Below are 27,776 nucleotides of genomic sequence, written 5' to 3'. Positions count from 1 at the left end.
GTCATCTTTACACCTAACGCAGGGCTCGAACTCACAGCCCTGGCATTGAGAGTCATATGCTCCACCGACTGAACAAGCCAGGAACCCCTCATTTTACCTGTTCTTGGTCTTCATAGAGAAAGAATTATCAAGTAAGCGTTCTTTTTTGTTTGGCTTCTTTCACTCAGCAAACATTTGTGAGATTTATCTATGCCATATGTGTCAATGAGTTGCACTGTATAAATGTAATCTGTGTGTCCCTTCTAATATTCATGGACATTTGGGCTATTTTCAGTAATTCACTATTCTGAAGAAGCTTCAAGAAACAAGTTTGTAAACAAGTTTTTATATAGACCTTTATTTTCTTTTATTTTGAGCAACTACCTGAATATCGAATTGCAGTCTTATAGGGTTTTAAGAAATTTACAGTTTTGACAGTTTTAATATTATAAACTCCCCTTAGCAATGTATGAGCAATCTGATTGCTCCTCCTTCTCTCCACTACTTACTATTATCAGTTTTGTTTGTTTTTAAAGATTTATTTATTTGAGGGCAGAAGGGGGAGGACAGAAGGAGAAGGAGAGAGAATCCCAAGCAGGCTCCATGCCCCATGGGGAGTCCAGTGTAGGGGTTGATCCCAGGACTCTGAGATCATGACCAGAGCTGAAACCAAGAGCTGGATTCTTAACCCACTGAACCCCCTAGGAGCCCCTATTGCTGGTCTTTTTAACGTTAACCAATGTAGTGAGTAGGCAGTAGTAGCTCATGAGGGTTTTAACTGGCATTTTTCTGATGACTAACAATATTGAATATCTTTTTGGTGTGTTTATTGGCTCTTTATATATCCTTTCGTGAAGTGACTATCCAAGTATTTTGCTAATTTTAAATATTTTACTTATTATTTTTCAAATTTTAAAAAATCCTACACATACGTACTTTATAAATCAGGTATCGATTGAAAAGTTTTTATATTGTCTGTGATCTGCTTTTTTAATTTTCTTAATGGTGTTGTTGATGACCAGAAGTTTATTTAAAGAAAAACTTGTTTATAATATTTTAAGAAAGACTCATTTATAGTATTTTTTCTTTTATAATTAGTCTATCCCAAATTTGTAAACATGTTATCTTCTCACTTCTTCTAAGAGCTTTGTAGTTTAGTTTTCACTTTTTTATTTGCAATACATCTCAAGTATATCTTATGTCTGGTTTAAGAAATGTAGCAAGTTTTTTTTCAAAATTGATATCCAACTGGATATCAAAGCTCCAATGAAATAATTATTGAAAACGCTTTTCTCATTGAACTTCACTAGAACATCTGTCAAAAGCTATTAGATTACATATAATTTGGTCTATTTCTGTGTACTCTGTTCTTTTTCTTTTTTGTACTCTATTCTTTTAATGGATCTTCCTCAATCCTTTGCCAATATCACATTGTCTTGACTATAGTGATTCCATAGTAAATCTCTAAATTGTATAGTGTAAGTCCTCCAACTTTGTTATTCTTTTTTAAAATAGCTTAGGCTATTATAGGGTCTTTATATTTCTATATAAATTATAAAATCAGCTTGTCATTTTTTATTAAGAAGTCTGGCCAAATTGTCCCTGAAACTTGATCCATTTATAGTTCAACTTGGGAACTGACAGCTTAGCAATATGGAGTCTTTAATTTATAAAGTAGGTAATCTCTCTCCACTCATTTAGGTTTCTTTAAGTTTTGCAGTTTTCAGTGTGAAGATCTTGCTGGTCTTTGATTAAAGCTGTTACTTACAATTTTTGTTTTTTATGCTATTTAACTCGTATTTTAAAATTTTTGTTTGATAAGCATTGTTCTGTTAGCATAAAATAAATAATTGCTTATTTTTATGTTGATCTTGTGTTCTGATACTTCTCTGCATGTACTCATGATATCTAGTAATTTTGGTGCAGATTAGGATTTTAAATGCACTATCATGTCATTTGCAAATTCCTTTTTACTTCTACTTTCCCACCTTTTTCTGCTTTTTAGTTTTGTTTTTCCCTTGTTTTCACTATATTTTATTTAATGACACCTGCTGTACCATGCTGAATGAACATGATCAGAGCACATACCCAGCCTTTTGTCTCATTCTTAAGGTGAAAATATTCAGTATTTTACTGTTGATTATAATGGCAGTTGGAAGATTTTTCATCAGAGTCTTTCAACTAATTGAGGAATTTCTATTTCTACTTTGCTGACAAGTTTTGGTTAGGAAGAGGAGTTGAGCTTTGTCAAATCTATTTTCCAGTTTTGAAACTGATTTTATTTACTAGTTTGATGAATTTCCATATTCTTCTAATAATCTTGGCTACCAAGGATCCACTCAGAAGATTAAGAACAATTTATCAGGAAGGAAAGTACACCAACTGAGCTCTCTCGGTTAAAATTAGATTTTCTTTTCTTTTTAAATAGATAAGAAATGTACATTTCAGCAATATTTTCAGCTGAAAGAGTTAAAGCCAGCAATGACAACAACCACTAAAAACACGAGTAATTTACATTTACTTGCTTACCATTCTCACATGTATTCAGCAAATCCATATTGTAGACCTGCCCAGTGTTACCTGTTCATGGCCTGAATTCTGGTAACAGTGAACAGAAACAGTGCTTGCTATAAATATATTACAGCATACTCAGAATAATTCCTGTTTATTCCAGACAGTGTGTTTTTATTATTCCAGACTCCACACTGTGAGTCATTTGAGCCAAAGTTTGTTTTCCTCTTCTCATTAACCACAGCACCTGTTCGGCCTAATTACAGCCTTTGTGGGTATCTAAATCTGATTTATTCATGCAGTTTCCACTTTTCAGTTCTGTTTATTGGCCTCAGAGAGAATAGTCCTATTTAAAACCTATTATTTCTTTTAAAAGTTCATTTACTAATTTATTGTAGAGAGAGGAGGGGGAGAGAGAAACCTCAAGCAGACTTCTGCTGAGCCCGCCATGGGGCTCCATCCCAGCAATCTGAGATTACGACCTGAGCCAAAATTAAGAGTCAGAGGGTTAACCAACTGAGCCACCCAGGTGCCCCTAAAAGCCCTTTAAAACCCAAATGCTGATGTGATTCTTCCTGCTACAGAGAAGGGAAGGAGGGCTGGAGGGAAAAAGAGAATGACATAGAGAGAAGGAAAAAGAAGGAAAGAAAAGGAGGGAAGACGGGAAGGAAGGAGGAAGATACTAAGAAACGGAAAAAAAAAAAAAAAAAGCAAACCCTTTGAGATGGTGTGCAGAAATGTCTCCTTCTTTTGAATAAAGAAGTTTCCCCCCCTTTTTTTTTTTAACCAGAGGGCCAGGAATGAGGAAGCAGCAAGGTGACCAACGTCTTTGGAATTAGATTGTTAGCTTGTAGACTTTTATATTAAATTACCGAAAATTCCATGAAACATGATTTTGCTGCTAGTCACGAAGAGATGACCTGATCCAAGGTCCCAGCACACACAGGAGAGGCAGGACGCAGTGGTGATGGGCCGCAGTGTCTTGAATCAAAGACTCTCCATCCTGCAAAGTGTCCCCCTGTGGTATTGCTGCGATCGTTTCCTTGCTTGTTGCTTTTAAACTTAAGTGGTTTCAAAGCCAAATGGGGAATATAATCATCTTTTCTCCCCCACCCTTCTGAGAATTTTCTATTTGAAAAGTAACTTCTTTTTTAAGACAAAGTAATACTGGATATTTAAAAAAAATACTATAAACATGGAAAGTCTAGAAAAATGAGACAATCATTCACCATCCAGATATAATCGTAATTAAAATTTGGTGTTTAGGAAACTGAGTAGGTTGGCTTCTTGGTGAGTCACAGAGAGAAACTACACCAGGTGTGTTGTCGCACAAAGAAAACGTCATTTGCAGCAAATAAGGAGATCGCGGGGAATAATAACTTCTAAAGCTGGGACCCCTGAGCAAGGGTGATAGGTTCCTTTTCCTCAGGGTGACGATGAGTATTTAAACACAGGAGCCTTGTCATCGGACCTACTAGAGGCAGGGACAAGGTTGAGCATGCGCCCTGAGGAACCTTGCCTGCACGTACATTGCACGTTATGTAAATAAGCTTGTGCCCCCCTTGAGTGGAGATTTTAGCGTTATAAGGAGGTAGAGGCAACCGAGTCACTCCACGGTCCATCTGCACAGACGTGAGTCCGGGTTTAAGCTCACACGGGTCAGGGTGCTTTGGGCGACAGGAGCTCTTCCGCTGGACAATTGCTATTGCTTGAGGGGTGTGCTTTGGGTTTCTATCATAGAGTGCTGTGCCTATCATGGTTTCCCATGCCCCACCCCCACCCCCCAATCCCGGCTTAAGAGATAGGCTGTAAAAAAAGAACTTAAGGGAAATGTTGGGCGAATGTGGATGGGTACCTGCAGTGGGCAGTCAAGGTCAGGTCTTAGGGTCAGTCATGAGGGGTTTGGCAGGGGACAGTCTTTTTTCTCTCTTTGTCATTTGCTTTTTTTCATTGGGCTCAACATATGTGCACGATTCACATTGCTTTTCCCTTAATATTATATAATAGAGATTTCACGTAACACATTGTACTTGATGGCTGGATAATACCATTCTTCCTCGCCCATAATTTTTATTTTATCAATCTCTTAGTTGGTAAATTTCTCTATATTAAGATATATAATCAGGAGTGATTTTATAATATGTATTTCTTTACTATTATGTATATTATTTTTCCTTTGGATAGACTGCTGGAAACAATCGCTGAGTGAAAATTGTGAATATTTTTAAATTTGTAAGTCATGGTAATAAATTTCTCTGTAAAGTTTGTGCCAGTGCTTACTCCTATGATCAGAAAACAAGGAATTAATTCATTTGATAACTATTGAGATATTGAATGTGCTTCATGAATATATTGGCCACTATATTTCTTTCTCTACAAATTCTACATTCCCTTCTTTTGTCCAGCTGTATAGTGGAGACTTATTTGATGTTTATGCTTTCCTTCCTTTCTTCCTTCTTTCCTTCCTTCCTTCTTTCTTTTCTTACTAAAGATTCATAATTTCAGATTTTTCTTGGAATTAGTCTTGAATATTAAGTTTATTGCTTGCTAAAGCACAACCTAGAATCATGTTTCTACTCTCTCCTGCAGTCGTATTACAGAAGGATTACACAAAGTTCACTTGTAGCATTCTCTCTGATGACAAATATATTAATATCTCTTTTTCTAGGCAGACCCCAAATGCAGCAGCTTTTAGCAACAGCATACTGGATGCTTCTTCTTGGACCTGTATATGGCTATCACAAGAAAGGAAGTATCACAAATCCTGAAGCTAATATGAATATTGTAAGTCCTTCATGAAGAACAAACATTAAGATAAGAAATTATTAATGTATCATCATTTTAGATCTAATTGGTGTGCTTGTCTACAACCAGTTCTGCGTTGACTAAATCTGTGTTCGTGCCCCTGTTCCCTGGCATGGGCTCACCAGGTCTGGAAGTTGCTAATCTAAACTTTTAAAGATATGAGCCAAGTTGAGGCAGTGATATTCCCTTTCCTGGTGGTTTGAGCTACCATCTGATGGTGGTTTCCTGAAGAACAGTTCCATGAGTTCATACTCACGACCTCCACAGAGTATCTCTGCATTTTCCCTGAAGTTCTTTCTAAAGTCATTTCTTTAATTTGTGAGCTATTTCAGGGTTTCTCTTAGTTTAATAAGCCAGACATGGTAACTGTTGTTTATAACAGACATTTATACCAGAGGTGAAAAGGAATAGAGTGGAATGGAACAGTGTTAGTCAAAAAAGGAGAGGAAAGAAGGAAAGAAAGAAGGGGGAGGGGGAGAAACAGAGGAACGAAGGAAGGGAGAGAAAGGAAAGAATAGAAAAGAAAGGGAGGGCGCCTGGGTGGCTCAGTGGGTTAAAGCCTTTGCCTTCTGCTCAGGTTATGATCCCAGGGTCCTGGGATCAAGCCCCACATCGGGCTCTCTGCTCGGCAGGGAGCCTGCCTTCCACCCTCTCCCCCGCCTCTCTGCCTGCCTCTCTGCCTGCTTGTGATCTCTCTCTCTCAATACATAAATAAATAAATAAATAAATAAATAAATAAATAAATAAGAAAAGAAAGGGAAGGAAAGGAAGAAAGAAAAGAAAAAGGAAGAAAGGTGGAAAGGAAAGGAAAGGAAAGGAAAAAAAAGGAAAGGAAGAAAGAAAAAGAAAGAAGGAAGAAAATGACCAGTTTCCACCATAGTCTTCATTCCAGTGGGTTACTCCATACTCTTGCACACATTCTGTACCAGTGATGTCCTCACCCATGTCAAGGCTGTGTTAGGACTTTAAGAAGAATGAAACTGTCACAGTGGCTAATTAGTGACTCCTGTTGTTCCTCTCTCCATGGTAAGCAGCAGGCAGCCCTAACCTCCTACATGGCTGACGTCACAGTCCGTGACTATATGTCATCATATGGAATTTTCCCTCTTTCTCTCATATTCACACACATTCTCTTCCTTCCTGGTCTGGGTGCTTTGGGGTTCTTAATCATTCTATAAACATAATGAGAATGATAAACATCTCCAGGGCACTTGCTGGGTGCCAGGCACTGTTCTAGATACTTTATGCAAAGTCCTCAGAACAAGTCTGTGAAGAGATACTAGTATTGTTTTTATTTTACAGTTGAGGGACAAAAGGGTTAAATAAGTTGTCCGGAGTTGCCCAGCTAAGAAGAGAAAGAGCTAGCTTTCAATGCCATGTGGTTTGTCTCCAGAGTCTAGGCTCATAACCACTGCTTTAAATGCATATGCAAATCTTTTGTGCACTTTGCATGGGTACCTGCGTAATCCCGTGGTAAAGCCATGCGCTTTGGGGCTGAGCTTCCTTATGCTTTAATTTTGTCTTTCTCTCTTCCTAGCGTACAATCTCAGATAGATTGTGCAGCTTGCTAACACTCCCTTCTCTCCATTGTAAGTGGGTACGACCCCATCTCAAAGGCTCGTTGTAACAATTAATAAAGCAGAACATATACACTACACTCTTTCTGCTGAAGATGACCAGCAAACAACATTTCCCCTCATGCCTGTGTATCTGTGCAGGAGGTTTCATTTGGGTTCACTCTCTCTTCTTTGCATCTTTCCCTCTGGTCAAGAAGCTGACCTAGGTCCACAAGCTCCTTTGACATTGACTTCAGTTCAGTTCAGCCCTTTGAAATTAAGATTTCAAAGGGCTGAACTGAACTGAGATCAGAAGGACAAGAGGGAGGTTGGATGATTCGTTGATGAGCCCTTGTTTCCTCCACGTGGTCACCTTAGGTGGGCTGTCTCCTCCATGTGGCCCTTTCTACCTATCTCATTCTGGGCCTGGTGACTACTTTCTCCTACCTCCATTTAAGGTTGTCTAATCATAGCTCACTTGTTACCTGCCATGGGGTCCTATACAATCCCCATGGCTTCCCTCAGTAGCTGACCATGATCATACATTTTTTTTTCCCAAACATTTTGAGAGTGTACCTGGGTGGCATTAATAATATCAGGAGGTATGGTCACCCTACCTTGCCTTCCCCTGCCTTTGCATGCAACCTTCTTCTAAAATCTTCCTCAAGTGATCCTGATTTTCCTGCTACATTCTATCCCAGTACTTAGCTGAACAGTAGGTTGTGTAATTCAAAGTGCTATACTGCAGTGTAGGTATACGAACCGAGAGGTGACATCATGGTCGTGTCTGTTTTCCTCTTCTCTTTTCAGAGCCAGATTATTTCCTACTGGGGTTACCCTTGCGAAGAGTATGATGTCGTGACCAAAGATGGTTATGTCCTCGGAATTTACCGGATTCCTCATGGAAGAGGATGTCCCAGAACAAGTAGGATTTCTTTTGTTATGGAAGGAAGAATGCCTACAGCAGAGATTCCTAGGGGTGCTGAGAGAAGCAGAGCAGACAGGCAGCTTTTGTTCTGAAATGAGAAACTCATCACCTCCACCAGTCTCGCTCCATTTCACTCGTAGAATCTTCTGGAGTTTTTCAAGCATTTAGATACACAGTTGGATCAAACAACATGGGAGTTAGGGACACCACTACCCCTACTCCAAGCAGCTGAAAACTCACATGTAACTTTTGACTCCCCCAAAACTTAGCTACTAATAACCTACTGTTGACCACAAGACTCAACAATAACATAAATAGTCAATTAACACGTACTTTGTCTGTTATGGGCATCATATACTGTATTCTTACAGTGAAGTGGGGTAGAGTAAAGGAAATGTTTAGAAAATCACAAGGAATAAAAAATTCATTTATAGGACTGTACTGGATTTATTAAAAAAAAAACATGTATAAGTGGAACCATGTTGTTCAAAGGTCAACTGTATACTGTTTATTTAATCTTTTTATACTCCATCACATTTTCCTTCCAACACAACATGAAAGAAAACTTGGTCTTGTTCTGGAGATACCCTTGTGAGGCTGAACAACCAGACCCCTAGGAGTCAACTTAATGCTTTCTTCTCCATCACTTCCTATATGCAGTGAGTTGCCAAGATATACCAATTTTGCCTCCAATCTGTCTCTTATCTGAAAACTCCTCTCTGCTTCAGTATTCCTCAAGTCTAGACTTGGACATGATCACTGTCTTTTGCTTCAGCTATCCCAACAGCTTCGCAACTTCATTTGTAATTAGTTCTCTTCTTAAGTCATTGGGACTTCATGTTTTAAGTAAATCTGACCCGATTTTTTAGAAGATTATATTTTATTTATGTATTTGAAAGACAGGGAGAAAGAGAAAGAGGGAGAGAACTCATTAGCAGGGGGAAGAGTAGAGGGAGAAGCAGACTCCTCGCTGAGCTGGGATCCCAGTGGGGTGCTCGATCCCAGGACCCTGGGGTCATGCCCCGAGCTGAAGGCAGACGCTTAACTGACTGAGCCATCCAGGGGTCCTAAGTTGGGCCCAAATAGTGCTATACTTAAACTTGATTAATGAGTCAGCCCTAGCTCCCTACAACACAGATTGATCTCTGTAGAGAAAGGGGGAATTCATCTGGCAAGAACTCTTTGCTTTCTTCTCTCAAATCTTAACTCATTTGATCCTTTGGAGTCTTGTATAATGAATCTTACCAGTATCAGAATGGTTTATCGTGTGAAGAGAAAAATCTAGATTCTAGATAACCCCATTACCTTTGAAAATAGTCATTGAGAACTTTGTCTGCCCAAACTTTTATTTTGGTTCACCAGCGAGCTGCTGAAATGCATGAGCTGGACAGTTGACTCTACAGTGAGACGATCCGGGGCAGGCTATGGCTTATGACTGCTCTTTAGCAATAACTGAGCAGAATTAATAACACTCCTTCTTTCCATTTCCTCCAAAGGTAGACTGAATGAACATAGAGTTTAGTTTCTTGTGTCTGGGTGACAGAAGGCTCTCTGGGACCCCGGTGTAGCGACCCGATCCCCAGGAACTTGTCCAGCCCGGGGGAGCTGAGGGGGTCTTGGGCACCAGCACAGTTACAAACCCGTTGTGAAAGAAAAGAACACTGTTGTCACTTTCTCTCTTGTCTGTGTCTCAACACCACTTCTTGCCTCCTTCTTCATCAAGATGTCCCAGTTCTACATTGTGAACAGGACTTTGCAATTTCACTTTGCATAACATGTTCCTGAACACCTTGCCTTTTGCTGTTTAGCTTTCTGACAATGTGAATGAGACCACGTGGCGTGTGTAAAATTGAGCCTAGTGCCTGGATCTCAGTCAATATTCACAAATGGCATTTTTTAATGTTTCTGTTATTATTTCGAGAAAAATTTAGTTTGGTAGTCAGATGCTCCATGAGACAGCAAGCCTTATTGATATGAATAATCAGAGAGAAATGATTCATTATGCTGGACAGTCTTTTATGTATTTTTAAAATATTTGTTCGTTTATTTTAGAGAGAGAGGGAAAGAGGATAAGTGCAGGGGGGAGCAGAGATGAAGAGAAAGAATCCTGAAGCAGACACCCCTCCCCCCACTAAGTGCTGAGCCCAACACAGGGCTCCATCCCAGGACCTTGACATCATGACACGAGCCAAAGGCAGACACTGACTCAGCCATCCAGGCTCGCCTAAGTTTTTAAATTCTAATTTAATTCTTTTGACTACACTAGGAGATAACATTTGTTATCACTGCCCATTATACAGATAAATTAACTGAGGCACAAGGGATTAATGTGTAGCAGAATCGACTTTGAGCAAGAACAACCTGACTCCAGTGCCCACAGAACAATGTAAAACAGTATGTATAATCCAAATTTTACAAAGAGAAAAACAAGACAGAAGATAACAAATTACTTGCCCAACTAAGTTGTTCACAGAGGACTCGAAGCCAGGTTTGCCAGGTGCCAAATGCCATCCCTTGCCCTCTGTTCTGCTAGAGGAAGTCAGGAAAGAGGATTCCCCTACAGACCCTGAGGACATGGGGACCTGAGAGTCTTGTTGCCTGTGTGTGTTTCAGCTCCGAGACCCGTCGTGTATTTGCAACATGGCTTAATCGCGTCTGCCACTAACTGGATATGCAACCTCCCGAACAACAGCCTGGCTTTCCTTCTGGCAGATCGCGGTTATGATGTGTGGATGGGGAACAGCCGGGGCAACACCTGGTCCAGGAAACACTTGAAATTCTCACCCAAATCTCAAGAATACTGGGCCTTCAGGTAAGGATCTGCATCCTAATAAATAAAGGGTATACCTTGTTCATGGACACGAACACCCTTGGGTTTTCCCTTTCTGTGCACATGCAACCCAGTGGAATCCGTAAGAAGGAAACAAACATTTCTTCCTCTACCCAGGCTCTGGAGAAATGCCCTTATTCACTGCATTGTTGTTTGTTTTAAAAACCCTGCTTGCTGGTGTGTGTGTGTGTGTGTGTGTGTGTGTGTGTGTGTGTGCAAAGTATATATGCAAAAAGAAAAATCAAAATGCAGAGATTTTTAGGAAGGTTAATTCCAAGACTGTCACTTAGCCACTGTGGACCCCAAAGGAAGCTTACATGAGGTGCTTGCTCAAGTAGGAATTGATGGAGAAATGGGACCAGAAACAAGGTTCTGGGTGCAAATTTTGAGGCCCAGACATTTATGATAAGCCAAGAGTGAGCCCTGAGTGAGTCTGCACAAGTGGTACCTCCAATGTTTGTTTGCTGAGGAGGAATAAACCATCGGCTGGCGGGGCTGAGACCTGGGCCTGGAGTCGGGGTCCCGGGGAAATAAAAAGAAAGCCTGAGAGCACAGAATGACAGAAGAGCAGAGTTGCCAGCAACAGCTCCTGGGGCATGGTCTGCTCTAGAAGCCACAGCAGCCAGGGACGACCGTCCATCCTGGCCCAGGAGCTAAGAAGCATGCCTTACAGGCCACTAAAGCCATTGATGCCTTTCTTGTTATTTCCTCATTCCTCACCCCAGTGCCACCCTGTGACAGCACGAGTACAGGTACCATGATCATTCCCTAGCTGAGCGTTTTCCCAGCTACATCAGCAAAACAGCTGATGTGATTGATAAATACACAGATTGCTGCACCACTTCCCTGGAAATTCTGATTCCCTCTATCTGGGCTGATGCCTGCAGATCTGCTTTCTTTAGTCTGCTTTTAAAATAAGCATCCCAGGCACTGTTCTTTTCAAGGTAAATATGCCATAGAATTTAGTGAACTATGGCAAGGCTTACAGGAAAATGCTCTCTGGGCCTTTGCAAAGCAGATTTTTCCAATTCTGGTCTCTTCACCATGTGACTCTTACAATCAAGGGGACATCTGCAAAACTTGCCGAGATGCTGAAAGTTCTATATTGACTCTAGTATTAAACTGACAAAAGCTATGTCTCTATGCCTACAATCAACATGTCTAAACATTGCAGGCCTGACAATGGATGGTTTCTTTTTCCAGTTTTGTTGTTCTTTCTCTTTGGCAGCGTGGACGAGATGGCTGGCTATGACCTTCCAGCCACAATCGATTTTATCATAGAGAAAACTGGACAAGAGCAACTCTATTATGTGGGCCACTCACAAGGCACCACCATCGGTATGTTCGGGACAGGTGGGATCTGAGAGTGTCAGAGAACCTTCCAGATTCATGAAAGGATTCAGGACTTCTTCCTTCTGTGCAGTCTCAAGCTTGAGGACTTGGCCTGGGAAACCGTTTCCTCTGACTGGTTTCTGAAGAGTAAATAAAGTGAGGAGGACACCAGGGATTTCTGCTGCCCCAGACTGAATTTAGAAATGGACAGATAAGCCTGAGGGAGAGGGACTTATTCATGTGTGTATATACCACACACGGTTGCTGGATGCTGGTTTAGACGTGGGGAAGGCCGAGATAAAAATGATACAGTCTTTCCCTTAAAGAGCTTTCAATTGAATGAGGACACCAAAAAGAAATCAGAGAACTACAAACTGTGAAAATCATATACTATAATTATTTTCTTTTTGTTCCCAGAGGCCCTGGGATAGGCTAGAGGTAGATGGGGCCATGTTGACAATGGCATGAGGCACTTCGCCCCCTGCCCTGCTCCCCATGTAGCTAGACACCTCAACAATACTAACAGCATCTCCACAAGGCTCTTTTCTGCATCTGAATCCTGACCAGGTTTCTGGTGTAAAGTAGGTCTTTGGATGCTGTGCATCTTATGTACTATCTCTCATGGCAACCTAGAAACATTTGAGACCATTATCCTCCATGTTTTACAAATGGCTGAATTTGGAAATCCTTCCCAATGGTGAGAATGCCAAAGAATACCTTCTGTTTTATATGTATGTGATTCAAAAGAATCATCCTGTGAGGATTCTGTTTTCCACATTTACAGTTTGAGCAAACTAAGACTTGCCACGGCTAGTGAATGGGAAGCCAAAATTGTGGGCCAAATATTATCTGATACCAAAGAGTATGGTTAAGGTAGAGTGGCCCTTGGAGTCTACCTGGCCATGCCCCCCAGTGGATGTTTGAACCCTTTCTGTAGCACTATGAGTAGACTTAAATTCTCCAGGGACAGGAAAGTCATTGCATTTTGAATTACCCAGTTTTCTTCTTGAGAAGTTTAGGAAAGTTTTCCTTACCAGTGGTAGTTATTTTGAGTTGTTTTGTAGTGGCTGTTGTTGCTTTTAACATGCCTTCTTTTGCTCTCATTTATGGTGAATGAAGAATTGTTTTAAATCTATAGACTCGTGTGTTCTTCCCCTTCAGCCTTCATAGCATTCTCTACCAATCCAGAGCTGGCTAAAAGGATTAAGATATTTTTTGCATTGGCTCCAGTCATCACAGTGAAATACACCCAAAGTCCTATGAAAAAATTCAAAACTCTTTCCAGAGAAGTAGTCAAGGTATGTGACTCCTCCAAGTTTAAATCTGTAGTTACTAAAACTAGTTCTATTTTCACTGATTTCAAGAGAAGAAAACCTTAGACAAAATGGCATTTTATAAGCTTCTGAGACTATCACAGATGTAAGAAGTCTACATAGATCTGTCGATAATGTAATTTTAACAACAGGGTTCAGGGAGCTCACACCGATACCATCCTACTCTATTGTCCAAATCTACACCAGGGGCTTCTATCCCATGTCATTTCTCCCTCACAGATAAAGCCAATGTTGAAGTATTTAATTGATTTGTTTAATCTCGTGGGTTAAATTTCTCTCTAGTGGACCCTGGTTTTTTAGGAGCAATATGGGGTAGGGATTGAGAACACAGCATGACAGTGGGTGGAATGTGGTTGGATCCTAGCTGGCTGGGTAACTTTGGTCAAGACCTTATAGGTTTTGTGAATCATGTTCTTCACCCATAAAGATGGAATCTATTTTTAAAGATTTTATTTATTTGACAGGCAGAGATCATAAGTAGGGCAGAGAGGCAGGCAGAGAGAGGAGGAAGCAGGATCCCTACAGGGAGCCCAAAGTGGGGCTCAATCCTAGGGCCCTGAGATCATGACCAGAGCAGAAGACAGAGACTTTAACCCATTGAGCCACCCAGGTGCCCCAAAGAGGGCACCTCCCCTACTCCTCAGGCTGCTGTGAGGATTGAGTTCAAACCTGTGAATCCCTTAGAACCTGGTCTTGCACATTATAAAATTTTAATAAATGTCAACTACTCATTTTTATCAGGATTTGCCTAGAACCTACTTTTTTCCCACCTGAAAAGTCCAACTTAAAAAAATATTTATTTATTTATTTATTTGAGAGAGAGAGAGAGAGAGAGAGAGCGCTAGCATGAGCAGGAGGGGCAGAGGGAGAGGGAGAGAGAATCTGAAGCAGAATCCCCGCTAGACATGGAGCCTGTTGTGGGGATCGATCTCCCAACCCTGAGATCACCACCTGAGCTGAAAGCAAGAGTCAGATCCTTACCCAACTGCATCACCCAAGTGCCCCACTGAAAGCCCAACCTTACTCAACTGCCCATGCTTCATAGACTCTCAGTCCGTCAACTCCTCAAAATCTGGGCAATATCCTGAACTCCAAATTCCCTCTGTGTGCTGAGAGCTAATGAATCTGATCAGTTACTCTGTTGAAATAAATTGGTTTAGTGTGTTTTCCTCTAACAGATTAATATGGGCTTCTCCCATGGCAGACTGAAAGTGATTGCTGCATTCAGTGATTTTAGTTAAAGCAGATGGAAGGGAGAGCATTTTTGTAGAAGCCAGGGATTCTGGCTTGTGAGAAATCAGTAAATTAGCCCATGGTGATTCAGTTCCATACCTATACAAACCAGAAAGGTGCAAATAAATAAAAAGATACCCTGTGTTCATGGATTGGAAGGATTAATATCACTAATGTGCCCATACAACCCAGAGCGAACTGCAGATTCGGTGCTATCCCTATCAAAATTCCAGTGGCAATTTTCACAGAACTGGAAAAAATGATCCTAAAATTTGTACGGAAATACAAAGGCCCCAAATAGCCCAACCAGTCTTGTGAAAGCAGAGCAAAAGGGGAGGCATCCCACTTCCCGATTTCAAACTCTTTTACAAAGGTACAGTCATCAAAACAGTATTGTACTAACTTAAAAGCAGGTGCGTAGACCAGTGGGATAGAATAGGGAACCAGAAATAAACCCATATTTCTGGTCTACTGATCTCTGACAAGGGTACTATGAACACACAATGGCAAAAAGACAATCCCTTTAACACATGGTATTGGGGTACCTGGACAGCCACATGCAAAAGAATGAGGGACGCCTGGGTGGCTCAGTCGGTTAAGCGTCTGCCTTTGGTTCAGGTCATGATCCCAGGATCCTGGGATTGAGTCCCGTGTCGAGCTCCCTGCTTAGCAGAGAGCCTGCTTCCTCTGCCTGCCACTCCCCCTGCTTGTGCTCTCTCTCTTTTGTCAAATAAAATCTTAAATAAAGAATGAAACAGAACCCCTATGTTACACCACTCACAAAAATTAACTCAAAGTAGATTAAAGACTTACACTGAAGATCTGAAACCATAAAACTCCTAGAAAAAAGCATAGAGGGGGCACCTGTGTGGCTCAGTGGGTTAAGCCTCTGCCTTCGGCTCAGGTCATGATCCCAGGGTCCTGGGATCAAGCCCCACATCAGGCTCTCTGCTCAGTGGGGAGCCTGCTTCCCCCTCTCTCTCTGCCTGCCTCTCTGCCTACCTATGATCTCTCTCTCTCTGTCAAATAAATAAATAAAATCTTTTTTTAAAAAAAAGCATAGGGAAAAGCCTCCTTGACATTGGTCTTGACGATGATTTTTCTGGATAAAACACCAAGAGAACTGGCAATATCAGCAAATGGGACTAACTAAAAAGCTTCAACAGCAAAGGTAGTGATTAATATATTGAAAATGCAGCCTACAAAATGGGAGAAAATCTTTGCAAACCATGTACTGATCAGGGGTTGATTACCAAAATGTATAAAAATGCTCATACAATTCAATAGCCAAAAAAGCAGGTAATCCTATTAAAAATGGGCAAAGGACAAGAATGCACATTTTTCCAAAGAAGATATGCAAATGACCAACGGACACATGGAAAGATGCGCAACCTCACTCATCATCAGGGAGACGGAAACCAAAACCACAATGGAGCATTGCCTCATACTCGTTAGATGAGTTTTACCAAAAAGACAAGAAATAAATGTTGGCAAGGATGTTGAGAAAAGCGAACCCTTGTACGCTACTGGTGAAAATATAAATTAGTAGAGCTCTTCTGGAAAATAGTAAAGACAAATTAAAATGGGAAAACTTAAAAGAACATAAAAAAGTCGAAAGAGAATAAGGAAACCAGATGAAACTCGTGGGCACAACGCCAAGTGAAATAAGCCAGACAGAGAACGACAAATACTGTACTAAATCACTTATATGTAGAATCTAATATTAAAAAATCAATTTCATAGAAAAGGGGAATAGAATGGTGGTTAGTAGGGGCTGGAGGAGGGGGAAATGGGGTAATGTAGGTCAAAGCGTACAAACTTCCATTTATAAGACACTGTCTTATGATATCAATTATTCCTCAGTAACGTTGAAAATGAATGAATGAGTTTAAAAAAGGGGTAAGATTTGTCAAATTTTTTTGGAGATTGATTGAGACGATATATGTTTAAGCATCTTATCTGGCTTATAGCAGGTGCTCAGTAAAAATTGTCTAGTATTATTATTTAAGTTTATTTTAGATTCAAAACCTCAGCACTTGGTGCTTCAGATCTCCTAATTACCAACTGCTTATCCTCTCGACATCGTCCACCCCTGTTTTACCCCTGAGCATTTCTGTGTTCTTGCCCCTCTATCTTTTTTCTGACCTACAGCTTGCTTTGACCCTTTCCTCTTTGCATGTTTTCTATAGTAGTAAGGATTGTTAGTATTGTCTTCCTTTCTTCCATCCTTTCTCTATTTCTTTTTTTCTTCCTCTCTTTAGAGGCAGAGGGAGAGAAAGAATCCAAAGCAGGCTCTACACTCAGCACTCATCAAGGCTCAGGGCCTTGATCTCACAACCCTGAGATCATGACCAGAGCCAAAATCAAGAGTCAGATGCTTAACTGACTGAGCCAACAAAGCGCCCATCTTCATTTCTAAAAGAAGAACCTGTGGCTCAAAAAGACTAAGCACCCTGTCCCAAATGACCCAGCAAATGGGTGGTAGAACCAGAACCTGAACCCAGATCTGACCAGGCCATCTGTGGTCGATGTTCTTTCTTCTACATAATCATTTCCCCTCCTTTCCAATGCCAACCTGAAAAAGTTAGTTCTGGATCCTTATACAGCCATGCACATGGTGCCCAGCTCAGCAGGCCATCGAGAGCTGCATCCAGCCCATGTTCTGCTTGGTAAACCATGTGACCTGGCATGGGGCCAGGTACCTAGGAGGAACACCTTAAATTCACAGCAGCTAGAGCTATATGCTGCTACGTGACAAGTACGCCACCTCTAGAACCAACTTGGAATTACACAGTCTACGGGTCACATTGACTACACCGTAGGGAATGGGCGCTGCATGGCTGACTGGCCTGCATTGCTATCCTTTATCTTTTGATTAGGGTGAAGGAGCAGTTGTCTGGCTTCAGCTCAGGTAATGATCTCAGGGTCCTAGGATCGAGCTACCAGGCTCTGCACTCAACAGGGAATCTGCTTGTTTCCCTCCCTCTTCCTCTGCCCCTCCTGCTGCTCTCTTTCTCTCTCAAATAAACACATAAAGTCTTTTTTTTTTTTTTTTTTTAGAATATTTTCATCTTTGTATCTAATTTAAGATTATAAAACAAGTTATTGTGAAACAAAGGCAAGATTCATATTCTATGCACAGGAATTAGATATGAACTTGTGTTCTAATTTGAAGAGATTCCTAAAGTTCAGAAGGTAAATTCAATTCACTGGCAACATTGCCTGAAATTCCATTAGTAGAGATCGATTTGGGGGGGGGGGGTTGAGCTTTTGCCTCTGGAAGAGTTCGCTGAAAGATTCTGGAACAATCATTCACTAATTATAATAGCAGTTATTGTTTGAGGAGTGTTTACTAGATTCTAGAAACTGTAGAAGGCTCCTTTAAAAAAGATTGTATTTATTTATTTGACAGAGAGATCACAAGTAGGCAGAGAGGCAGGCAGAGAGGAGAGGGGGGGAAGCAGGCTCCCTGCTGAGCAGAGAGCTCGATGTGGGGCTCGGTCCTGGGCCAAAGGCAGAGGCTTAACCTACTGAGCCACCCAGGTGCCCCCAGAAGGCTCCTTTTAAACAAGACCTATTATCTTCACAACATACTGCATGTTAATTTTTCATGTCATTGTTGAGAAACTTCTGGATAATTGAAATTCAATACTCCCTTAAGGTATAAGAAACAGAGTCCCAAATTGAACCAAAGTATCCCCAACTCCAGAGACTTACCAGTTCCCTACAGGGACTACTTTCACAAGGGGCATTCTCAAAACACCCCAAGTAGAGGATCTTGGGAAAAGGCATCAAGAGGAAAGTTGGAAAGATCACCAGGGTGGGTTGGGAGAACCAAAGACAAAATTTAACAGAGCTCTCTATTTCACTGAGGACTAGTGTAGTGCAGATACCACCGCTGTCCAGCCCTTGTCTATCCCTTTCCACTCTTGACGTCCACATCCATGAAATCTGATGGTGTCTTATACTCATCCTGCAGGCACTATTTGGTGACAAGATGTTCTACCCTCATACGTTTTTTGACCAATTCATTGCCACCAAGGTGTGCAACCGGAAGCTATTTCGTCATATTTGCAGCAACTTCCTGTTTACTTTGAGTGGATTTGACCCGAAAAATTTAAACATGGTATGTGTAAGTAGTCAGAGCCAAGAAAACAATTGTTTTGTTGCACAGAGGTGAGGAGAATTTGTACTGAATCATGTGGAGACCACATTTCAAGATCTTTTTTTCTTTCTTTCTTTCTTTTTTTCTTTTTTTTTTTGTCTTCTAAATTGAAGATACATGGTGGTGGTTTCCAACCAAAGCTGGGGAGTCCACCTGCTTTAGTAGGAGGTTCTGAGGAGAAGGCGTGGCCACTGAACATTCTCACCAACTCTTGCTATTGGCCAACATGCTGCCCTTGGAAAGTCCTTCACTTACATGAAGGCTAGGATTTAGAAATTTATCTTGCTATGCCTAAACGCTACCCCACACCTACCAAAGTAGACTCTCAGGGAGTAAGCTCAGGCATCTGTTTTTGAACCAGTCTTCTTCTTTTATAGGTGACTTGGAAATAGTTATTTTTTGAACCACTTACTTCTTTAATCCAAAGAGGTTAAGGGGTGGCTTTCCAATGTTAAGTATAGATTCATTGTTCAAGGGACACTGAGAGAGATAAGCTGGGTTACTGGTGAATTCTCTCCAGATGAAATCCTTTTCTTCCTCAGTCCCCACTAGCTGAGCCAAAGAGTCAGCTACTGTCCACTGTGTACTGTTTACTCCCAAGCCAGAGAGGAAGTATCTTTGAAACCAGAGGCAGGACAAAGCTGAAAATGGTCTTCGACTATCTCCCAGACTTCTGCCCAGAGCCTAGTCTCCCTCTGTTAGTGGAAGGCACTGATAACACCTCTCTTGCTTTTAAGCAAGACTTAAAAAAGGCGGTTTATGGAAAGCATGCCTTAGTCACTGGCTTTCCACATTCCTCCCCTACGTTATTCTCAGTTTACTGAAGGGAACTGTGCTTGTTTATCACTTTGATGGAGGCATATCATGTAGGCAGAGCTGAGTAAGAGGACCTTTATGCACACCCAACTGAGATCATTTCAAAAATACCTTCGAGGCATGGCCTAAGAGCTTGCTAAAGAAAGACTTCACAGAATAACTCCCACGGAGGGCCTTCATTGTACAGTCAGATTGGCCCATTTTTTTTTTTCACTTTTGGGGACCATCCTATGGAATATTATAGTCTCTACAAGAATGTTTTAGTGGATAAGCAGGGATGCATAAGTAAGAGTTTGTGGAACTTTGAAAAACTTCACAAGTCCAGAACTCACCCCTAGAAGTTTTGATATTGATTCAATAGCTCATGGTATTGGTATTGGGTACCTCATAGTACCTCATGGTATTGGGTAGCTCATGAGGAGTTGTGTTTTTTATTTTTTATTTTTTTATTTATTTTATTTTATTTTATTTATTTATTTGTCAGAGAGAGAGCGAGCGAGAGCGAGCATAGGCAGACAGAGTGGAAGGCAGAGTCAGAGAGAGAAGCAGGCTCCCTGCGGAGCAAGGAGCCCGATGTGGGACTCGATCCCAGGACGCTGGGATCATGACCTGAGCCGAAGGCAGCTGCTTAACCAACTGAGCCACCCAGGCGTCCCAGGAGTTGTGTTTTTTAAAAGCTCCATGATGCTTCTAGTAGGCTTACTTTGGTGGAAATATATAACTCTTTCATATATGCAAAAAAATATGCAATGGAGGGGCGCCTGGGTGGCTCAGGGGGTTAAAGCCTCTGCCTTCGGCTCAGGTCCTGATCTCAGGGTCCTGGGATCGAGCCCCACATCGGGCTCTCTGCTCGGCGGGGAGCCTGCTTCTTCCTCTCTCTCTGTCTGCCTCTCTGCCTACTTGTGATCTCTGTCAAATAAATAAATAAAATCTTTAAAAAAAAAAATATGCAATGGAAAATACAAACAAAAAAATTTTTTTAATCCAGAAAAAAATCTAAATGTTAATGGAAGCTACAACACTGGTTGGGTTATGTCCCACAAACTTTCAGAGAGCCCTATAGAATATTGACCATGTTGTTAAAATCAGAAAGCAAACATTCAGATCTTTTGTCAATGCCTCATGATAAACAACTCTCTGGGAATGTCTTTTGGGACTCAACCCAGGGTGAGGAAGGTCACTGTGGCTTTTACTCCTTGACCCCCTGGACTGTCGGACCTGTCTGAGGTGAGGCTGGAGAGAACATGTGTTAGTGCCTTCGACCCTGCAGGATGGCCTCTGGACTTTAGGAAGGCTGCACAGGGCAGACTAGAGCCAAGGGAGGAGAAAGTTCTTCAAGAGGGTATGGTACATGTTTATTCCTGACAGAGAGAATATTCAGGTTTATCTGTGGTATGGTCACATGAGTAGCCTCCAGATGAGGAAAAATTCTCTCCTTTGCAGAGTCGCTTGGATGTTTACTTGGCGCAGAGCTCCGCGGGCACGTCTGTTCAGAATATGCTGCACTGGGCCCAGGTAAGAGCTCTCTATTCCTGAGATGAGGTCCACGTAGGTCTCGGAGACCCCTGAGGAGTGGTCTCACAGAGCCCACTGTGGGGTTGTGCAGCGACTTCCTCTTCTCTCTTCTGTTCATGTCCTCAATAGTGTCTGGTGTACAGGCCTAGTTCCCACAGATTCTGATTGAACTCTGATTGTTGGGTCCCTCCAAACGACCTTTTCTGGGAAAGCTTGTATTTCCTCTTTTGGAAAATTGTCAGTTCTAACAGAACTTTATACAGCATGATATGGGCTGTTCCAGAAAGATCTGCTCAGCCTCCTATTGGCATGTGGGCCATTTCAGAGTATGGAAATCATGTTTCGTTCTGAGCAAATTAAATGTTAGAGAAGGACTAAAATAGATGAATGGTTTCTGGTTTTTACCCTCAGTTTCAAATTTTTTTAAGTGTTCTACTTATCCTATTACTCAATATTCAGCAAGTGCAGAGACAAGTCAAATTCAATTGGTAGAGCTTTCTGAGCCAAGTATGTATGAACATGTGTGGAAGGAAGGAGGATAGAAAGGTCTTCCCAGAGTTTTAATATATCTGAGATCCCTAGGAATCTTTAACCTCCACCCAAATAAATTTGTTCCATGGTTTAAGGTTGAGAAGCACTGCTCTAGATAGCCTGAAATACTAGTTGAGGATTTCTGAACTCCTCTGAAGAGTTATATCCCCCAGAAGCTAAGCCTTCAAGTTCATGCAGGAAAAAGGCCACAGGGCCTCCTCCCGGTGAGGAGACGGTTGGAGCCTGTGATGGGAATGGCCTTCCAGGTGACAGCGACCTCAATTTCACATTTACTGAGCACTTACTATGTGTTCTTGCTACTCATATGTGTGATTTCATTCAGTCTCACTGAATTCTTAATAACAGTCTTTCCATGGAGGTGTTGGGACCCCCATTCTACAGATGTCCTAGCCAGTCCCTTACGCATCTCCCAGCTGACTGCTCTTCAGAAGGTCTCTTCTCCTGTGACAGAAAATCCTCTTCAGGACAGAAATAAGTCAGGACAGTGGGGGGAGGGGATGAGATAAATCATGTGGCTCTAAGTTACTCAGACAGCCAAGGCAGGGGTGATGAGGCTGATGCTGATGGTGGTAATTAGGTGTCACCCACTTCATATACATTACCCTATTTATTTTATCTTGTTGCATTACCCTATTTAATCTTCACAACCAAGAAGAAAAAAAAAAAAGATTTCCACAGCCCGTGAGGAGGATGTTGTCATTTCCATTTCACAGATGAGCATTGGGGAAGATGACCTAAGTAGCCCATGATAGTGCCTCCCATTGCCAAAACCCTGCAAAATTCCAACAGCAGCAGACTATTGCATCTGTCCTTAGACATCACGATGGGACTAATTTTAAACTAAAAATCAGGATTAAATCAATGAGGGTGGGAAAAAAAATCAGAGAGTCAAGTTAAGAAAAAAAAAAAAAAAACACCCTAAAAGAAAAAGAAAAAAACCCTTGGATTAGCCTGAAAATCATTTCATGAAGCCCTTGAGACAAATGTGAACGTTACCTGCTTCCTGGCAAATCACAGAAGGAACCCTTAGGTGTAGAGGCTTATGAATATTTCTATTCTAATAGCCAAAGTCTAAACATTAAAATGCAAATATGGGTGCGTGTGGTGTCTCAGACCTGGAGGCTGTGGCCACAGGAACAGATGACGTGGGAGACACAGGCTGCCTGGCCCTGCAGATGGGGGACAGCAACACTGTACCTCAAATAGAAAGTGCTGAGGAGGCTCCGAGTTAATGAACATTCCTTGCATTGGCGACAAAATGTTTAAGAATAAGGAATATGACAAAACAAACTGAGGGTTGCTGGGGGAAGGGGGGTTGGAAGACGGGGGGTGGGGTTATGGACATTGGGGAGGGTAGGTGCTTTGGTGAGTGCTGTGAAGTGTGTAAACCTGGCGATTCACAGACCTGTACCCCTGGGGATAAAAATATACATTTATAAAAAATAAATTAAAAAAAAAAAGAATAAGGAATATGGTCCTAATACCCTAGACCGCCTGCCTAGGATAACGTACAAAGCTGTTTGTACATGAAAACAGTCAATTTTCAATGTAGGAGATGTCCAGCTGGTGCTTTTAAAAAAAAAAATTAAAATTCGTGAAGCTAAGATATTCAAGAATCATCCCACCCAGCATCCTTGTAAACATTTCATAGGCATTAGAACATTTAAGGACATTGCTGCCTGAGGATTTTCGTTCGAGAAGTATGGAGGAAGGGATTGAAAAACAGTCAGTTCTGTGAATTAGTATATCAATATTTATCATTTATATGATCAGGTTTATTCCTCTTTACTGGGTTTTAGCTCTTGTGCCAAAACAGTGGGATGTGATGTCATCCTCTTTGTATATTTTCTGTGTATTGTCTTTCAATGTGTGCTGTCTTCTTATATCATGGTAATGCATTTTTATTTTTATTTTATTATAGGCTGCTAATTCTGGTCTGTTCCAAGCTTTTGATTGGGGAAATGCTGATCAGAACATGAGGCACTTCCACCAGGTACAGAGATGGTAATAATCATCAGGGGCACCTGCTTGCAAACTAATAAAGTGGTATTCACTCGTTAACCACCAACACTACCCCAGATGTTGTATATCAGTCAGATGCTACTTCTCGGTTTCCTGCCAGGTTCCACATCATGACTGTGATCCTCACGAGGACTGTGCAAGGCAAATATGATTGTCCTCATTATGCAGAGGCTCAGAGAGGTTACGTAAATTGCCAAAATTATTTAGCTAGTAATGGACCTGAGTATGACCCAGGGTTCCTGGATTTTGTATCCATTCTTCTTCCACTGCACTTCTTCCTTCTCAAAAAGTAGAATCTCTCAGCGCTTTGGGACAGTTCTTTGGGATGCCATGTATGACTCATAAAAAATAAAAAAACAACACTGGATCACTAAACAACATGGATCACTAAAGATATACGAGGCAGAACTCTCACTCTAAGGAAGAAGTGCTGTTATCTGTCAGAGATCAGTGGGTCACGATACTTCCTAACACAATCTCTGAAAACTTTTGGGGCCAAAGTTTTATATTTAATGGCAATAGGTTATGTTCTGTTTGTTGTTATTTTTTCCAGAATTTATAAGGAAATCTGTATATGATTTTGGCCTCATGCTAATAGACTGAGCTCAAATTAAACAAGTAGTCATCAAAGACACATGAGTTCCTCAAATCAGGAATATGGAAAAAATTGGAATTTTTTTAAAAAAGCAAAAACAAATTTTCAGTGCTACCCCAACTGCAGTATTGAAATTGCATAATTTTGGCTGGTGTGAAAAATCCAATTTTCCTCCCGAACTTCTATAGTTTTCTCCTAAACTGCTGGCCACCCACAGACTCACCCACTATGTCCCAAGTGCCGTTTACTGTTGTAATTGATTGATTCCTCGTCCTCACAGGAATAGATAGTTGCTCAAAGGAAAGTGTCTTGGTTGATGAATTTATCTGTGGCCTCAGATATCAATTTGGTTGAGAGCTGAGTCACAACGCTTAGCTTTACCAATGTGCTCACAGATCCTCAGAAGACTGGGTGGGGAGAGGGGGTAGTTCAAGTTCATTTACAATCTTTTGCTTGGGACCTTGGAGGGAATGAATAATGGAAAATCCCAGACTGAGGGTAGATGAAATCAACTGTACAAAGCAATAGCTTTTGTCACAAGTATAAGTAATAGCCCTAAATTAGGCAGGCGTGATTATCAATGTAATCACCAATCCTTTATTACCACGAGAGTAAAAAAGAATTTCTTGGCCCAAAGCCAGCACGTCTTATTTGCATCCTGATTTTCACGTTCATGTTTGCTTTGCCATCTTCTGGGCCCCCTTTTGTCCTTCATAGTGTCCTAAACCATTGCGGAGCCCCAGCCGGTTGCCATATACTTGCTAGCACGTGCTGCTCCCTCTGGGTTGTGCTCTCGCCCTCCTTGCATCCGGGTCGTTGTACCCTGTATCATCCTACTGAGAAACCCACAGAGTCAGGGGAAGCACGCCTCTTCTTGCCTCTGCTGTTCTTTGGCTTTGGGCACTGCGCCAGTTCCCCTGAGCCCTTCTGCTCCCCTGAGCCCTTATGCTCACAGCCGACCTGCACTCACTTGCTTCCTGACCTTTCTCACTCCCTGTTGCAGCTACACCTTCTCACTGACCACCTGCTTCTAAGCCCAAGGCCATAGTCTCCCAGCAGTATAGCGTAGGTGGAAACAGTAAGATAGTTAGTGATGCGAAGACCCAGACACCAACACATGGACTGCCAGTGACTTCTGTAATGACTAAAGCCATGCTCTCTGCCTGAATACCGCCCTGCTCAGGGAAGTCTGGGTGCACATTCGCCTAGTTAGGTATGGCCCACCCGTGTGCATTTCTCATCTAGGAAACCTCTCCCGGGCAAGGTTACAAGTTCCTAAGGATCTGAACCTTTGTCCCTATGATATTTTCTTCCTAATGTTGCTGCCAAAATTAATGATGGTGCATTTTCTTTTTTAAAGATGTATTTATTTATTTTTAGAGAAAGAGAGAGAGCATGAGTGGGAGGGGCAGAGACAGAGGGAGAAAATCTCAAGCAGGCTCTGCTCCCAGCATAGAGCCTCATGCAGGGTCTTGATCTCGAAACCCCAAGTTGACCACCTGAGCCAAAACCAAGAATTGGAGCCTAAACAGAAGACTTATTTTTATTTATTTAAACTTATTTTAAGTTTAAAAAATATAAAAGCAGTATGCTTTACTGAGCTAAGAAGTGTGGTGGGAAATTCACAATAGGTAGAAACTTAAACACTGTCCTCCAGGCTCTCCTGCTCCCTTGGTCCCTCCCTCTCTCTCTCCCACTTCTGCTTGTGTATGCCCTTTCCCTTCTTAAGCTATTTTTAAAAATAGTAGTGAAAGGGTGCCTGGTGGTACTTAGCTCATAGCATTCTTCCAACTGCAAATCCAAAGAAAAGGCCAGTATTTTTCTCAATTACTCTAGCCGAAAGTTCCAGAGAGAGCTCTGGCTTGGTTTTTAGCCATGTACCCATCTCTCATCCAGTCATGGAAGCCAGAAGAATGAAGGATGGATAGGCCAGGCCTGGTCATCTTGGACCACTGATAAACTGGAGGATGGAATTTGTTGGATCCACGTGAGAAACGCTGTATGTCCAGAGAGAAGGGGCAAGAGATTAATACCACAGCCACTCTTCTCTGGAACAGGCTGTCTCCTTCTTAACTTGGTATTTCAGATGTTTTCTTCTGTTGGTCTCAGTGCTCCCCCAAGAGCCTGCTCAAGTGTCAGTAACCCCTTGTCCAGATTTCTGTGTATGAGATGAAGTATTTACATGTATCCAATACATAAACACATCTATCTTGTTGGAAAAGGACATAGTACTCATGCAAGTGTTACTAGAAAGATGGCCCCCATAGAAATAAGAACCCCCTTCCCCTAGAATTCTTTCCTGTTTTCCTCCAAGTGCAGATCAGGAATAAAATGGTTGTGGATTTTTTTTTTTATCATTGTTGTTCATTTGCTCACAATTGAACTATTGCACAAAAGTGTTTTTAAGTACTTTGAACATTTTAATGTTTATAGATCACTAAGTGTATTCTAACTGCATGCTTGGAGCATTTGAAGAACTTGCTTAACAATTAATAGTTAGGGCACCTGGGTGGCTTGGTTGGTTAAGTCTCTGCCTTTGGCCCAGGGCATGATCTCAGGGTCCTGGGATTGAGCCCCACATTGGGCTCTCTGCTCAGTAGGGAGCCTGTTTCCCCTTCTCTCTCTGCCTGCTGCTCTGCCTACTTGTGATCTCTCTTCCTCTGTTAAATAAATATAATCTTAAAAAAAAACAATTAATATTGAATGCTACTTCATTAGGTGGTCTTCTGTAAAAACTGGGTTTTTTTTCCTCTATCTCTTTATTTGTAATTAGCTTACACCTCCCTTATATGACGTCACAAAGATGGAGGTACCAACGGCTGTGTGGAGTGGAGGACATGACCGTGTGGCTGATCTCAAAGACGTTGAGAATTTACTCCCTAAGATTACCAGGCTTATTTACTACAAGTTGATCCCACACTACAATCATGTGGATTTTTACCTCGGACAGGACGCGCCCAAGGAAATTTACCAAGACCTTTTTAGACTGATGGACGAATGTTTGCAAAAGTAAATACATTTTCCTTTCTCTAAGTAAGTGGATTCTCAAACTAATAACATGGCACACAAACCCCTAAGGTGACCCCTCCAGTGGTTTTCACCTTCTAGCGTCCATGTGTTGGGGTAATCCTCTCCCCCGAGTATGGGAGTGTCCCGAGACTTGCTTCTGACCAACAGAACTGGCAAAGGTAATGGTGCCACACCCTTGGTTAGATCATGTTTAAGGCAAAGGTGATGGGACGTCACTTCCTGATTGTGTTATATTATATGAGACTCCATCTAAGTAGACTGGAGAAGAGCTTCCTCTTGTCGGCTTGATGAAGTGAACAGATATGGAAGCTTGCATGGCAAGGAGCCACGTGTGACATCTGGCATCTGCAGGTGGCCTCCAGCCCACAACCAGCAAACTGACGGATCCTTAGTTGTACAGCTGCAGGAGGAATTAGAGCCAGCTCCTGGGTGAGCGTGGAAGCCCATTATTCCCCAGTGTAGCCTCCAGTGGAGAAATCAGGCTGGCCACACCTCGAGTGCAGCCCGGGGATTCCCTGAACAGAGGAGGGAGCTGCACCATGTCCAGACTGTGGACCCACAGCAAGAGTGAGA

At 41.8% G+C, this 27,776-nt stretch overlaps 1 protein-coding gene across 1 annotated transcript; it reads left to right on the top strand.

Moving 5' to 3' along the window:
* LIPK (lipase family member K) lies at window positions 1-27,776 on the top strand. The gene is made up of 10 exons (XM_059172470.1): window positions 1-131; window positions 5,159-5,274; window positions 7,662-7,776; window positions 10,393-10,591; window positions 11,838-11,947; window positions 13,103-13,239; window positions 18,488-18,634; window positions 20,933-21,004; window positions 23,478-23,549; window positions 26,947-27,776. The coding sequence occupies exons 2-10, from the start codon at window positions 5,170-5,172 to the stop codon at window positions 27,184-27,186; spliced, it is 1,197 nt and encodes a 398-aa protein (XP_059028453.1). The 5' UTR covers window positions 1-131; window positions 5,159-5,169; the 3' UTR covers window positions 27,187-27,776.

This window comes from Mustela lutreola, chromosome 4 (genome assembly GCF_030435805.1).
Source record: "Mustela lutreola isolate mMusLut2 chromosome 4, mMusLut2.pri, whole genome shotgun sequence".
NCBI lineage: Eukaryota > Metazoa > Chordata > Mammalia > Carnivora > Mustelidae > Mustela > Mustela lutreola.
Note: the sequence above shows the minus strand (reverse complement) of the source record. Positions and strands in the feature narration are given on the sequence as shown.